This window comes from Saccoglossus kowalevskii, chromosome 9 (assembly GCF_978046115.1).
Source record: "Saccoglossus kowalevskii chromosome 9, keSacKowa6.1, whole genome shotgun sequence".
Lineage (NCBI taxonomy): Eukaryota > Metazoa > Hemichordata > Enteropneusta > Harrimaniidae > Saccoglossus > Saccoglossus kowalevskii.
Window position 1 is genome coordinate 36,807,977 of NC_140649.1, and position 15,439 is coordinate 36,823,415.

Below are 15,439 nucleotides of genomic sequence, written 5' to 3' on the forward strand. Positions count from 1 at the left end.
TCTATCGAATTGATATTTAATAGGGCATGTATCTCTTTGTCAACTTTGAAGCCGGAAGATACTGTCTTCGAAATGAGAGGTTACATGAAGAAGACGATTGAGGGCGTGATTTGCAAGTTATCAGAGATAGCTTCATTGTCAACTGCTTGCGAAAATTTATTTTATTTCTAAGCTTTAGTTTAGTTTATACTTTGTTTGTTTTTTTGACTATCGGTTTATAGTATGTTTTTATTCATTCATAGTAAATTGTGTGCCAAATAAAATAACTATATATTCACCTTTCTTGACCTTGACCTCACATTTGCATAACCGATGTTATTATTTCAGTGCGGGAAAACTTTAGTTCTCGGACTACCTAGAACGGCCATAATGAGCGTCGTTCCAGTTAGCTTTACGTACTTCTATACATTTATACTGGCGTTGGTTGCCATATGCGTTGTTAAAGTTATAGTCGTTGTTTTTACGTGGATTAGATATAGAAGATGGCTAGAGAAAGCTTTGACAGACTTTCCTGGGGAGCCACGACATTGGCTGTTTGGACATCTACATTTGGTAAGTTAATTCAGTGCCTGTGACATCCACACGTCCTGGTAAACACGTATATTGTATAAATATTTATGCGTACTCTCATCTCTGTGCTGAATGTGATACGAGTGGGTTAACTTGAAGTCCATTCTCGCCAATCTAGCGACAATTGCAACCTGTCACAAATATAATGCCATTACATTGAATAGTGTCTTTATACAGCAAGGGTCCACAACAGTTCAGTTCAGTTCGGTCACGTCTAACACAATTGCCATATTTAGTCTGTTCTTACTGACCGAGTGCATTTTCGATCAACTGTGGTGTTGTTATTTGTTGTACTTTTTAATTGTTGCTCCTTGCACAATATATCTATATTCAGCGACATCATGGTCTAATGATATATAAGGTCAAGACTAGATTCTTATTTTTTGGTAAATTCACTCGCCTGTTTGTATTATAGCCGTAAAGTGACACTCTGACACTATACAACAGATGGTGAAAGATGGTGACGTCGTATGCCTAGCTTGGCAGACACTCTTTTGCAACGTCTGAGTAATATAAGTGTTTTCAATTGTTTTAAGTTCGGCGAAACACAGGAAGCCCTGGATCGACATGCGGAATGGGCGTCCAAACACAAATATGGATACCCAGTTTGGATTGGTCCGTTTGACGTGACGTACGTGATGACTCATCCTATGACAGTGAAAGCTATACTGTCAACAGCAGGTACACTTGTATAAATTTAAGGTAGCAACAGGGATAACACGTTTTAAAAATTGATCTATGATTCAAACTATCATCTAAAAGCTTAGATGTAAACGAATACGGTAGTTCATATACGGTAACAATGTTTAAAGCGCGGTAGTCGTCATCATTTGTGTTGATAAAGATTGATTTTCCCACAATCCAATGCGTTCTTCAAATGGAAATCACAAGTATGAGGTTTGTCCTGGGCGCGACTTGCACTGATTACCGACGGTGACTCCTTCGATACCTTCCAATCACATGAAAATTGCCTAATTAAAGCTTGGAAACGTCTCAGTTCATACTCGTTGTTCTGCGCAACAGTCAAAGTCGCCATCTTTGTTTATATGAGACCCATATATCTCGCACATGCGCAGCGCGACGACTACCACGCTTTAAAGGGACTCTTCCAAATATAATTTTTAGTTAAGTCTTTCTTTTATACAATACGCTAATCTGAATTTTCATATATTTACATATAGAGCCGAAAGACGATAACATGTATGGCATGCTAAAGCAGTGGTTAGGTGATGGGTTGTTATTAAGCAAAGGAAGTAAATGGTTTTGAAACCGTAAACTTCTCACTCCAGGATTCCATTTCGATGTACTGAAACCATATGCAAAGATATTCCATGAATGCTCCAAAGTGATGGTGGTAGGATATTTTTATTATTATTTTGGTGTGATTCATGATCATCACGCCAACATGGTTTCGCAAAATACTACACGCTTACATGTGACCACAGAACAACTTTTCAATATATCGATGACTTATGTTTGATCATAATTTTTTGACTTCAATTCACTTCCAGTCTAAGTGGCATGGAGAAAACAATTCTATTGAAGTATTTCATCACGTCAGTTTATTGACTTTAGACTGTTTGATGAAGTGTATATTCAGTCACGATTCACAGAATCAAGATGGGTAAATATGTCCTACACTCAAAATAATAACCAACCCACAGTTACATAACACCACTGTTATAATCTAATGAGCAAAGTTACCACAAACACAAAACAATGGAAAACAGAAAACATCGGACAGTTCATTCTTTTAAAAACACCTGACAACACCAATCTGTCTTCGTTATATCTCAATGACTTATTGTAAAATGTTGTCTGTTTTTTAATATATTGTTTAATTTAAAGATGCATTATTTAGAGAACATGTTATTATGATTTTAATACTGTATGTTGATGAATATTGTACTATGATTTATCATGACCTGACAAAACTGTTCTGGTAACACACTGAGTTCGATGAAAAAATGCGCATGTGCATGGGTTCTTTTGGTACGTACATTAAATTCACTATTTACGCGTCATGATATTTGTCCTGTAAATGCAGCATTTTTCGTTTATTAAACATCATCCGATTTGGTCTACAATATGTATCGAACAACTATACTAAAATGTTTTCGTCCATATTGCATCTGTAAGGATGTGACCTGTATTTGACGTCACTTATTTTAAAATTTCACAATGGCAGTCCACCATACACAAGTTATGTATTTTCTGTTGAATATAATTGTGAATATGAAAAATGAAAGTTTTTTTTGTTTGTTTTCTACTGCAAAAAAGACGTACGCAAAAACCAGACAACAATTGACGACTTTTTTTCTATTTAGAAAAGTATTAAAACATCCGTGCCTGGCTTTTATCCGATATGGCGTTGTTGCCTTGAAATTAGTGTGCAAAGATTTTACTTCATTTACGAATAAATTGTCACTAGTAATTATTCATGTCAGGATTTCTTCTGTCTTGGTCACAACCAAGTCCTGAAAACATAGTTTATTAGCGAGATGCATAAGAATCATTAGTGATTAGTGCCAAATTAGAAAGGTTGAAATATTTCTTATTACAGCTTTGTTCATGGTCTAAAGTCACAATCAACATCTTTACATGTTTACTGTAGTTTTGGAACATCTTAAACATTTTAATCAATACAAATATTCAGTGTAAAAACAAAAGAAATGTCAAAAACTGAGTAAACATAGAAGAACACATTTCTTATTTTAAAACGAATGTGAACACAAAATCACCTATTTAAGCTTTTAGTGTCGTGTAGCTAAGTGCTTAACACGATCATATAGTCACTGTAACAGTATAAACAGAAACATGCATTCTCTACATACTTTTTTCTAAGTATTTTAGCAGCTCTAAATGTTGAGTTAATTACACAAATGTGTAGAATCTCCCTAAAACCAACATTAATAAAATGATATGATGATACGATGTTTTCTTTACGTTAGCTCACCGTAACAAGCACGATAGTTTTTCGTGTGTGTTTAATATTCATTGTTTCCATTATTTATGCTTTGGGTCAGAAATTGGATAACAATGTTAAAAGAAAAGGTCAAAATAATATTATTTTCTAATTTTAGAAAATCACATCCGTATATCCTGTCAGTGTACCAAGCTGCGACTTTATTTAATAAACGATTCTTCAACCTGTTGCACCACAACGACTTGATATATCATCTATCGTCCGATGGTAGGAAATGGCGCAAAGCATTAAAGATTCTGCATTCCCATTCTAGTAGAGTAATCAAACAACGGCACGACGAAACACTGAAGCAAAATGAAAATGGCATCAGCAATAAAAGAAAATATATTGATTTTCTTGACATCCTTCTTTCAGCCAGGGTATGTAATCTTCGTTTTCTGAAATCGTAACTGAATAGATCAATATATATATGAATATATTAGCATATGTTGTTTGAGATCAGATATTTGAATTGTGCATGTCCACTGTGAGTGCGCATTCACAACACACTATCTCGAGCTGTCTTTTTTTGTCAGTGTCGTAACGGGCGGGGGGGGGGGGGTTACAGAAGTGAGACGCATTTGTCGAGTTGCAAGTTGTCGTGTTTCATCTTTATATGCTCGAATATATGTGTCGAATCTACTACTTAAGTATGTTATATTGTATCTTTAGCTCACGATCATCAGCATTTTCCCACAAACTACCGGTAGCGTTATTATTGGTAATTCGGTGTTTGTATTGAATGCATAAACTGGAAAACCCAGCTTTCAAGGTTTAAATGTATGTTTAAATGTAAATTCAATGCCAACACCATCTTTGTATACCATGAAATGTTAATTAATAACGTGTATTGCGGGAAGCACTGTTGAAATTTTTCAAACGCGTTGGGAAAAATTTCAATATTTCATGAATATACTTCACGTTGTCTTCGGTATTATCATTTTTGCAACTAAATCAATACGAAACTTGCGTAACTAACCATGCGAAAGAAGACGAGCAAGTTTGTAATGTTAAATTTGCAAATAATTTTGAATGTGAACATAAGCTAAATATCAACATTAGCGAATTGTATCTCCTGTGAATACTGTTATTGAACCTTCTGCGGTAAACAATATGTCATCTCGCTTACTCAACTTTTAGCGTTGGTAATATAATCGGATACAGAACGTTACATTTGTTGTCAATATAGATAATGACCATGGGTTGGTACTGCAAAGTGTTTAACACTGACAATATTGCGGACAAGTGATGCAATCTCTTCATTCAAAGTTGCGCTTATGTGCCGTTGTTATTTTTGACCCAGGTCAAAAGATAGCATAGGGCACTGCGGATATCACCGTTGCTCATATGATAATGACGTATCTCCATTGTTGGATTTTATATCAGGATGAAGACGGTAAAGGTCTAACTGATAGAGAAATACAAGATGAAGTCGATACATTTATGTTCGAAGGCCACGACACAACTTCGAGTGGTATATCATATTGTCTTTATAATCTAGCAACACATGCAGAATATCAGCAGAAATGCCAAGAAGAAATCGACGAGTATTATTCAAAGAAGGGAAGCACTGATCTGGAATGGTGATGCTCGGTTCTGTTTATTTTCAATCAATCAGTCAAACAGTATAATTATAATTGATGCAAATCTATTCCCATTTGATACATCAGTGAAGTGGAGACAATACATATGTAATTGACTGAGTGTATTTTTGTAAAGATCACCTATTCCTACTCTGGTTGCTATAGATTGGCTCATTCGACGCAAGGTGTACTACACTTAGCGTACCTTGAATTTATAATGTGCATCTTTCAAAGTAATAATTTAGCATGTAATTTATAACATTGTGAAGCTTTTAACACATTGCATTGCCATTCTGTTTTAGGGATGATCTTCATAATCTCCCCTATCTCACGCTATGCATCAAAGAAAGTTTAAGACTAAACCCAGCAGTCCCATTCGCTGCACGCAGACTTACTAAGACATTGTATTTACCTGATGGTAGATCGTTACCTGCAGGTAAGTTAGACTGCAAACTATATATTGATGACTATATATGCACATCTAGTTCAATTGATGTCAGTGTAGGTCTAAGGTCACCGTAAATATGGAAATTATACTACTGGTTTGTTTCAGGTATGTCAATTACTGCCAATATATATGGACTTCATCATAACAACACTGTATGGGACAGTCCGGAAGTGTACGATCCATCTAGATTTCTACCTGAGAATGTGAAAGGTCGATCGCCACATGCTTATGTACCATTTGCTGCTGGACCAAGGTATTAGTAATTAAAGTCAGCTTATGTAGTCAGAGTATGGGCTTATTTGTGATTCACATAAACATGAAGAAGTCTTGTGAAACTGAGAGACTAATATAATAGTATTATAATAGAGTTATGTAGACTGACTTTCTCATTCAATGTGTAAGGATAGGAACGTGCCAGGCTTAAACTGTATACAATATAAGGGAAAGTGCAAATGTATTTGCTTTTTTCAAAGCTCATATTTCCTATCTGGATTTGATATCCATACATATATTCTTAATATCCATCCAGATGACCTCCAGATGACCTCCACCCAAAGTAATATCTGTGACATTTATCAACCAATCATGCATATGAATAGTTTGGTTTTTGATCAGACCATTCTGGGAATGAAGGACTGTTATGACATACAATTTGTCTATTTTTTGATAATTAACCAGAACCTCAATATTTTTTAACAATAACTGGATCGATGCCGATTCAGAATAGCCATCTGGTGACAGTACTAGTTTTCACTACGTCCAACACCAATTTTATTAAAATATGATATATATACAAGGCATTAATGATATACTTATAAATCTAGAGTTCATTTGTGCTTGGATTGAGTTCGGGTTCCTCGTAGCAATGGTGATCATTTTAAATATTATGTATTAACATATAACCATCTTTTCATATATGATGACAGCTTTTGCCTTAAAACTGTCTGCCTAATTGCCTTGATATATTCTGTAAGCAATAAGTGATACATAATTATATTATTTATTTTTTAAATAGTTTGCAAGTTTATTTTAAAGTTATATTGCCAGCAAGGTTGATGTATCCTTCAAAAGTTGTATTGAGTCATTCTGACTTCATATTACTAGTAACCTGATCATCATTCGTCTACTTGTTTTGTTTGGTTATCGTAACTTTTCATTTTCTTATTCAAACTGTTATTCAGAGGTATCACATATTAGTCATTAATGTTTACTTTGTATCTTTCAAATTTGTTGTATGGTTTTTGTTCATAATATAATGAAGGGATCAATTGTATGAGTGACAAAACGTGTCACACTTTAAGGTAATACCAACAAGGCAAGGGCAAACAAGGGCAAAGTAACAAGATTTTAACTATGTTTCGTTACGTCTTACTCAGGTGACTTTTTGTTTTTATTCCAGAAACTGTATTGGTCAAAACTTTGCAATGAGTGAGATGAAGATTGTCATAGCAACGATTCTGCATGCATTCAACTTGTCGGTAGATAAAACAAAAACGTTTAATCCAATTGTGGAAATGGTTTACAAAACAAGAGATGGCATGTTTCTGTTTATAACAGAAAGACAGAAATAACCTAGAAGCGTACACAGATAACATGTTATGATATCATGATAATATAACTGCATTGATTTTTGATTTTTTGCGGGGTTGTAAGTACATCAAACGCACATTCCGGTTAGTTACAACGCTATAACGTTAACATACCATTATAGTAAGTTAATCTTAGGTACTTGCTTTTAGCAAAAATTAAACATTTTGACGACACGGATTTAGAATTAAATTGTATTGAATGTTTTCGGCATACACCTCAGAGCAGCAATTTATTAAGGCAAATATACAAGTACCAATATTACACTTTTTCATAATAGCTGTTTTATTCTGTCAGTGTTTTCTTCAATAATGAACTTGTTATTCAGCATGGTACATCGCGGAATGTATGGTGACATGTTATACTACATCACAAGTATATACTCAATTTATTTTATTTGAATAGTATTATAAAATGGCATCATATATCTTTCTCACAGAAACATCCAATAATAGACTCATCAGAAGGTTATACATTGGATGACTGCGTACAACATATCGGCCTATATCCTTGCTAAGGACGCCATTAATTTAGGAAGAACGTCACTAATTTATTACTAGCGAATACCAGTAATGAAGGGCATTATGTTAGGTTATTATCCATAAAGGCCATTGTCTCAATGTTGCGCACGAGGGCGCTACATACTAACTCGTGATATATATACAGTTGTATAACTAAATCTAACAATGTAGTAGAAAAGATAGGCGAGTGTTTTATTCGAAATCAAATGCTTATGATTGCATTATTCAACTGTCTACAAAGTGTGTCACCAGGGTTTGTGATAGTTTCTATCACCTCAGGTATGTTTATGTACTGCATAGGATGGTTTTGTTGGTCAATACAACGCAATGATTTAAACATAACATGACATATATATTAAGTTGTCGAGATGCAGATGTCACTGCGCCATGACGCCACAGTCCAGGAGGGAAAAGTCCAAATATAGAAATTCTAGTATAGTCATTTTGTGGTTTGAAAAGGGCTGTACTGTATTTTAGGATAGGTTAATTGTCTGTCACATTTTAGAATAACCAATTTGTTCATCTGATATGTATGTATATTGACTGATTGACTGAACTTCGATATGTAACCATTCTAAGGTTTATAACGTGACGTGTTATTGTCGAATTAGTAGAGACACGCATGGATAATTGTGTATACCTCTGTTGTTGTTTACAGTGTTCTTCTAATCTTTTTGTACAAAGGCAGGCCAATATGTATATAATCAGAGGTACATTACTAATGTACCTCTGATATAATACAATGAAAACACACGATTTTTCATGGATTTTTTAAATTTTTTTATGTGACAAAATCGTCAAAAACAAATATTGCAATTGAAATTTTAACACTATTTATTGGAAATCTTGTTTCATTCTGGTTTATTTATTCGGCCGTTGACTCACAATACCTTGGCAGAATTCTTACTACGTTTTTGTTAACGAAATCAGACACAGCGCGTGCTCTTGTGCGTTTCCAACGTAAATGGAACACGACGCGTTTCCATAGGGAAAGCGAACGCAAAGTTGTAGGTTTTTGTCATTTAAAAATCATTCAATTTAACTGATGTGAAATATCAGAGAAAATTTAATACACCCATAGGTAATACAATCAGATATATATCGTGTGGCCCGAGATGTTGTCGTTGTTGCTTCGTTATTCCTCCTTAATACAAATAAAATACGGATCTTCAAAAAATCGTACCACACGAAAAACATATTTACATATAAATGATTTTATTAAAGAGTACTGCGGCATTTTGTAATAACTTACGCGTTTTGTAATAGAAGGTAGCAGCGTTTTGTAATAACTGACGGTTTTGTAATAATGACGCGTTTTGTAATAACTTACGCGTTTTGTAATAGAGGGTAGCAGCGTTTTGTAATAACTGACGCGTTTTGTAATAGAGGGTAGCAGCGTTTTGTAATAATGACGCGTTTTGTAATAAGGGTAACAGCTTTTTGTAATAATGACGCGTTTTGTAATAACTTACGCGTTTTGTAATAGAGGGTAGCAGCGTTTTGTAATAACTGACGCGTTTTGTAATAAAAAAAATACCGACGCGTTTTGTAATAGGGGGTAGCAGCGTTTTGTAATATTCATGTAATAAACTTACCTTATGATATCATCAGTACTTTAGTAGTAGTGTCATCAGTAGTTTAAAAAGATGTTACTTGAAATAAGTAATTTTATAATTTAAATACGCAACTCGACTGGTTGTAAAACTGCATTTATTACTTTATGAAACAAGTTTGAAAAAAGCAGTACCATCATATTTCCAGTGCTTGCGCCAGTGGTCGAATTTAAAGTGGTACTGAAACACTACGGTAGCTTCCTTTGCCGAGATCGCCAGAATCTTCACGATAAAGTGGCAAGTTTAAAACTTGATGCAGCACAATTATTTGCGAACATAATGGACTTGAATTTAGCTGATGGTGGTTGTTACTATTTTAAACCAACATCAAACCAAAGTCCGACGTACCTGCAAAAAGAGTGCATGTAAATGTGCTGTAAGACGAACACTTTGGTGAGGAGGGGCAGCGTTTCCTTCGAATTTGTCTGAAAATCGCTTTAGGCTTATTCAGGTAAAACGAAAACTAAACTTGCACGAACACTACAAAAGGTCCCTCCCGAAAATAACAAGTCCAACAAAAACGGTCTCGTCGGATGATGATTTACAATATTTTCGTGTTGAAAATTTACTCTGCATTTCTTCCAATTCCACACATAAAAAAACTTACCCCGCAGCCGTCATTCCATTTTCTTGTTCTACCGTATTCTGCGCAAGTTTGCTCGCGGGAGTCTGATAATTATTGTCGGAAAGTGTTCTTGTGTCTCTAAAAGACTTTGAAACTTGTGGAATACAGTACTCAAGAAAATAAGTTTGCAAATAAAACTGCCCAAACATAAATACGCTATGTTGACAAACACTTCAACTGCCCAGTGTAGTATTTGTGTTGTTTGCTACCTGCAAACAGAACCGCCCACTTTGCATAATCCCAGCTGTAATGAATGACGTCACCGTTCGTTATCGGCACAGACCGTGTCAAAATTCCATAGCGTGAAAGAAAACGGTAAAAATACAGATTTTTCACAGACATAAATGTCGAATCATGATTTTTTCTGAAAACAACCTTCAAGGTAATTTATTTACTACCAACCTATATAAATGTTGCTGCTAAAACGGGAGTTAACCTTGATTGAAGTTTAAAATCATAAAAGTGCCGATTTCTCGGTGTTCGATTTCTGGCAATTGCCGTTGACCTAATTTTAAATGGCGTTTCAGTGAGTAGCGCTACGATGTCGCCGTTTGGCTTTTCGTACTCTCGAATATGTTGGCTTCGTATCCGTATTTACATTTTTGCGAAATTCTATCGCTTATTTTCACAAACCTCGCGCAAACCACCGGTAATTTTCCATTTTCGGAGAGGAAAAAAAACTTAATTTAAAAAATAGAAATACGGATTTAAACTTCATGACCTTTGCTTCAAAACAGTGTAAAGTTTTTGGCCGCATGCATGACCGTAGAGCTGACATTTAAAAATGTATTCACGTTAGTTAATTATCAGCCGCGCCGATTTTCAGAATCACGTGACGCTAAAACAAACACAATGTTCACAAAATATTAATAATAGAAAAGTACAAGTTAAGGGCTTTCCAAACATATATAGATTGTATAGGTTCTTGTAAAATTTACTCCGATTATAGATGTTTACATTTTTCATGCCAAAAAACTATCTCGCTACCTTAAGACCAGTCCCCAAATTATTTACATTATTATTGTGTTTATATCAATCATTGACAATTACGCTACAGATACGGCTATGTTTGTCTCCCGAGGCTAGTGTGACGAGGTGGGGTTTGCGTCCGGCGTAAGTCAGTCCTTCCGTTCGTGGCATTATCTCGGAAATTCTTCAACTGAATTATTTCAAACTCACTCAGCACTTAATTGCACGAACTCGTATATCGAGAGCATCTGTTCAAAAATCGATGTAGTATACCATGCCAGTGGATGTTTTGTTGCTATTATATTATACCGACCTCGTTTTTTTATAACTGTGCCCTGTGAAAACAATTTTTGACCAGTCCTGCATACATCCGTGGTTAATTAAATGAGTCATTGAACTAGTATATCGTAAGTATAGATACATTGAGCGAACGCGTTATTGCATGCCTGTTTTTTGACTTTATAAAGCTTGTTCTTAGCAATAACTTTGTGAAATCGTCTCAGTCAACATACTTTCGAAAAAATACAAACATCCATTAATACCGAACACCCTACTGAATCATACAGCACGGGTATAACTTTAAGATCTTGAGCGAGTCGCTCGAGCAAACGCCACGGACGGCAACCATTTTTTTGAGGCCGTTAATCCATCATTTTGCTCTACGTTCGTAGTGCAAAAATGATATTTAGCCGATTCAGTTGATTGCGGGAATTATTATCACTTGCAATTACTGTTAGACAGTCGACTATGGATTACCAGCCACTATACAATTGATTGCATATGTTAGTTTTGTGCGAAGCGTTCCACTGATATCTCAAGAACCGTATAATTAGGTTTTGGTTTATTATGCATGGGCATAATAATTACCTAATTTGCATGATAATTTGCTAATTCTCAGCTGTTCCATGACTGTTCCACTGATATCTAAAGAGCCATTCATTGGAATTTGATGAAAAGTGTTACATAGATGCTCTAAACGAATGCACAGATTTTATTATTTTTTGGTAAAAATACATGCATATAATTAACCTAATTTGCATAACGAATAGTCAATCTTCGTCTTTTTTTCACTGATATCTCAGGTTCTAATCATCACATTTAAATAAAACTTAAATAGATAAATATGGCAATGCACATACACGTGAAATATTAATTACCTAATTTGCATAATTAATAAATAGTTGACTTGAACTAGATTTCCGGAGAACGCATAGAATACGAATGTGCAATTTTCGGGTTCGTGGGTAGAATAAGATGGTTTCTACACGTTACTACTGTTAGTAGCAGACTCAATTCAGCATCCGTATACGTTCATACAATGAAGACATTTAATTTGAATACTTATTTCTTTTACCGTGGCGCCTATAAAACTTTTTAGTTGTAAATATATCTCTCATTAACTGCTCTTTAGAATTAGTACTAACTAACATGACTCAATCACGTATAATGAGTGCCCATAAGGGATCGTTGAATAATGCCATGTTGTAATACTACCACCGTTAAAAATCCTACAATTGCTTAACGCGTGTAAATGGCAATATTATCCGTAGATATATATTGACACTGCAATTCAAGTAAGATAATAAATAAGATGTACGAATTTGGTGATTATACATAGAACAACGTTCTTCACAAAGTCGTGTCTGCTAAAATACGCATATATTGAAAACAAAACATACTTCCAAAGCAGAAAAACATTGTAAATATATTTAGATATAATCTCCTATTTATTTGAAGTCAGCAGACACGTGTGATTACTGCCAGAGTTCTGTTAGAATCCTTCATAAAATCAATCAAGTATTTAAAAAGACGGACTAATATTTCACAAAGTCCTTTCATGAGTTTGCAAATACATAGACTTTGCTTTTTTTTATTCCGCACTCTTCGAACTATTCAGCAATCCAAAAGCTGTACACAACATACTTGTACCGGGTACAATATAAAAACTTCTGTTTAGTGACGTCACATTATTTTTTATCTGCCCATGTATGACGCCATACTATGACCATACCCACGTCATGCGTGTGATAAACATGCGGATATTGAACGAACAAATATATTTGACAGTCTGCATTTCGTACAAACGGAAGCAATTTGTATAACTCATTATCACGTCCAATATTTGTTGTCTCCGTTTTGTGGGTGAGTCTCAAACCTTCGGGAAAAATAGACTTGGCCAGTTAATGAGTCATAGAAACACTCACTCGATAGTGTGGGTGTACAGATATATAGCCACACTTTGGACCAGAGTATAGTTAATTGCGATTGTGCAATCAACAAGACTCTGAATACGTGTCACTGTATATACATATAGAAGATATAATGCACATACATCTACAGATAACATTCTTGAATATAATAAACTCATTAAGAATCTATGTAAAGCCGTATAAATTCATATAAAAACCGAAAAAAACTGCCTTAAACTGAAATGTATTAGTTTAATACTGCATGTGTTGAAGAACAAAACCCCCCCCCCAAAAAAAAAAAGAAAATCTAAACGTTTATGCCATACTTATCTAATATTGTAACTATTCTCTTATATGCATTTCAGAATGAATGCCGGTTATATTTCATCGCACACTATCTGCATTTTATTGAACTGTTGCTGCTGCAGTTCAATGATTATGTGCTAAACATGTCTGCGGCCACACCCACCCGATCTTCAAGCCCATTTAAATCAGTTGTGAATTATGACATTACGAACTTGACAACATTCACAGTACGAACATGACACACAAGTTGAATGACATCCCACACTCGCCCACAACAGATCATGACGTGTGACTAATTTCTAACATCTTTACACTTTGAAGCTTTCTTGGCCCAAACCCTGATATCAAAACCAGAACATTATATGAAAAACTAGATTGGGGCAATTGATCGCATATTTATGTGGGTTGTACTATAATGTGCATAGTAAAAATGTGAAGCGTAATTATTAACACGAATCCATTTATTAACAAGAGAACTGGTGATGGTTTTAGAACCATAACTGCCTCAGCTCAAAGACTGTTATGTAATACAAGGGAATGTAAAGGGAAATGTATTGTAATGTTACCTCTGTGTAATTTACAATATATCTGCATTAACCTTCACTGTGAAGGACAATATGGAAGTAGAAGCAAGGCTACGCAAATTTGCGAAATAGTAGTTAGTTAGAATTACCGGACATTGTGGGATATAAAGAAGTGGCATATTAACCCAACAAACATACTCGCACATATTCATACATGTCTTATTGTGTGGGGGAAAGCTGTTATGTACACAATCATAATAACTGGAAATGGTTTCACAACAGAAAACAAGTGTTATTGCTGTCAATAATTATGAACAATAAAAACTGAAATTTAGAAAGACTATGAACAAAAAATAATGAAAGTCTGTGATTTTCTGCACAGTTTCCAGGAAATTATTAACCGAACCACAACATTTATAAAAAAGCACAGTGCTGAGATTCACTTCGAGTATATCAGAAATATAATCTTACAATTGCATACGAGTCGTCAAAACGTACAGTTTGATGACATAATTAAAATTTTGTATAGTTCAATATGCATACAACCCATACACTAGTACATTTTGACAATAAACCCTACTTTCACATTGTGCAAATACAAACAAGACATTACACCTTCCTGACAGTAACATGTAAGCGTTGTATTAACCCGAATGAAAAGTCTTGAGTCACGGCGAATACTTCTATGGAGTCGCCCATTTAAAAACCGCTTCAATTAGCCAAGGCCAATCAATAATGTGCGGGGTCATTAATTAAATAATATTAATTTTATTAACACTTACACATTCCCCGAAGGGATTGGCAATGGCTACAAATGTTTAAGAAGGATAGGTTAAAAAATTAAATAAATAATATAAAATAAAAACATACAAAAAACTAAGCTAATACATTACTGTAACAGAGAAAGAAAATATTAAGACTAAATTATCATACAATAAAAAGATAGAAAAAATGCAAAACTTAACTGTGAACGAAAATTGTCACTGGGGTTGCTGTCTTATTTCAAAACACTTCTTTAGACACCTTGCTACAGGGAGTGTTAGATCACTGTTGTTTAGCAAGGCTATGAATTGTGTCTTTGGTGACAAATTTTGGTTTTTGCCATTTCAAATAAGACATTTCTATCGGGGTAAAACTTATGCATGATATTCATCTTCTACTTGATTCTGATCACAAAGGTTACATATCTATCATTAGCAAAGGGTATTCCTGTCAGTCTCAATATTTTGCAGGGTAACAAGGTAGGTTTCAAAAGCAAAATTGTTTTTTAATTCTCTGTATGTTCTTAATTTATTTATATTTCATTTTGGTTTGATTGATTGTCGTTTTGTAATTCACTTTTCCAAGTTGATATAAATGATGTTTGTATATTTTCATTAATTTGTCCTAATTGCCTTGTTGTTAGAATTTCATTGTTGTCAATCAGGTTATACTGGTTGATGTTATTCAAAAGGGAGTCTACCATTTACTATTAATTTCTTAATATTATTAATTTACTATTAAACTCAAAAACATCGTAATGTTATTACTTCTACACCA

General features: G+C 34.5%; 1 protein-coding gene across 1 annotated transcript; it reads left to right on the forward strand.

Moving 5' to 3' along the window:
- Positions 1–1,788: 1,788 nt before the first annotated feature.
- On the forward strand, positions 1,789–9,284 carry LOC100371891 (cytochrome P450 4A10-like). Its single transcript, XM_078012747.2, has 7 exons — positions 1,789–1,924; positions 2,082–2,194; positions 3,654–3,915; positions 4,922–5,118; positions 5,421–5,554; positions 5,672–5,819; positions 6,966–9,284. Exons 1-7 carry the CDS (start codon positions 1,919–1,921, stop codon positions 7,135–7,137), a joined length of 1,032 nt encoding a protein of 343 aa, XP_077868873.2. The 5' UTR covers positions 1,789–1,918; the 3' UTR covers positions 7,138–9,284.
- Positions 9,285–15,439: the final 6,155 nt, after the last annotated feature.